The 810-nt window shown below is 34.0% G+C and overlaps 1 protein-coding gene across 1 annotated transcript in view; it reads left to right on the top strand.

The window, feature by feature from the left end:
• WDR36 (WD repeat domain 36) overlaps positions 1–810 on the top strand; it is a 33,200-nt gene that overhangs the window by 9,716 nt on the left and 22,674 nt on the right. Inside the window, exon 9 of the mRNA XM_009083825.1 lies at positions 428–493. Within this exon, the coding sequence (XP_009082073.1) occupies positions 428–493 (66 nt within the window). The remainder of the gene's footprint in view (positions 1–427; positions 494–810) is intronic.

Here is an 810-nt window from a genome sequence, read left to right as displayed (position 1 = left end):
TAGTTGGTGAAGGGAGTATATGAAGTCATGGGAAAGCTTTGGAAATATTATCAAGGCGGTTGAAGGATACAGCACTTCATTTACTGTTTTAATCAGAGAAATCTGGAAACAGCTAGGTATTGTGGTGAAGAAAGAAGCACGGACAGAAGAGTTGAACATTGAGAAGATGTCCAGAAAGAGGTGTCAGTCTAATCATACATGAGGCAAAGTAGTAGGAATTGGATGTAGGCTGTAGAAAACTAGGCTCCATTAGTCCTGCTGCTTATGGTGTTGTATCTGTATTATTTTCTTGGACCAGAATATTTAGTAGATACTTCTGTTATGGTTTTGAGGTTGTTTATAGCTTATTTTTTATTTTTCTTGCTCAAATATCTTGTGAGTAAAGTTGATTTTTGCTCCTCATTGTTCTCTGCTAATATTTTGTCAGGTCAAGATGGAACATTGCAGTGTTTTTCAACAGTACATGAAAAGTTCAATAAAAGTTTAGGACGTGGTGAGTATTTCAGTCAAAGTACAAATATTGATGGAAAAAAAGGCCCTGAAAAGTATTTATGTAAACATTAGACAGACCTTATTTTTACTTTAGCTACTGTATAAAATCATTGTTCTCTGCTAATATTTTGTCAGGTCAAGATGGAACATTGCAGTGTTTTTCAACAGTACATGAAAAGTTCAATAAAAGTTTAGGACGTGGTGAGTATTTCAGTCAAAGTACAAATATTGATGGAAAAAAAGGCCCTGAAAAGTATTTATGTAAACATTAGACAGACCTTATTTTTACTTTAGCTACTGTATAAAAACACCTCAGTT

This window comes from Acanthisitta chloris, unplaced genomic scaffold (assembly GCF_000695815.1).
Source record: "Acanthisitta chloris isolate BGI_N310 unplaced genomic scaffold, ASM69581v1 scaffold3011, whole genome shotgun sequence".
NCBI classification, from domain to species: Eukaryota; Metazoa; Chordata; class Aves; order Passeriformes; family Acanthisittidae; genus Acanthisitta; species Acanthisitta chloris.
Note: the sequence above shows the minus strand (reverse complement) of the source record. Positions and strands in the feature narration are given on the sequence as shown.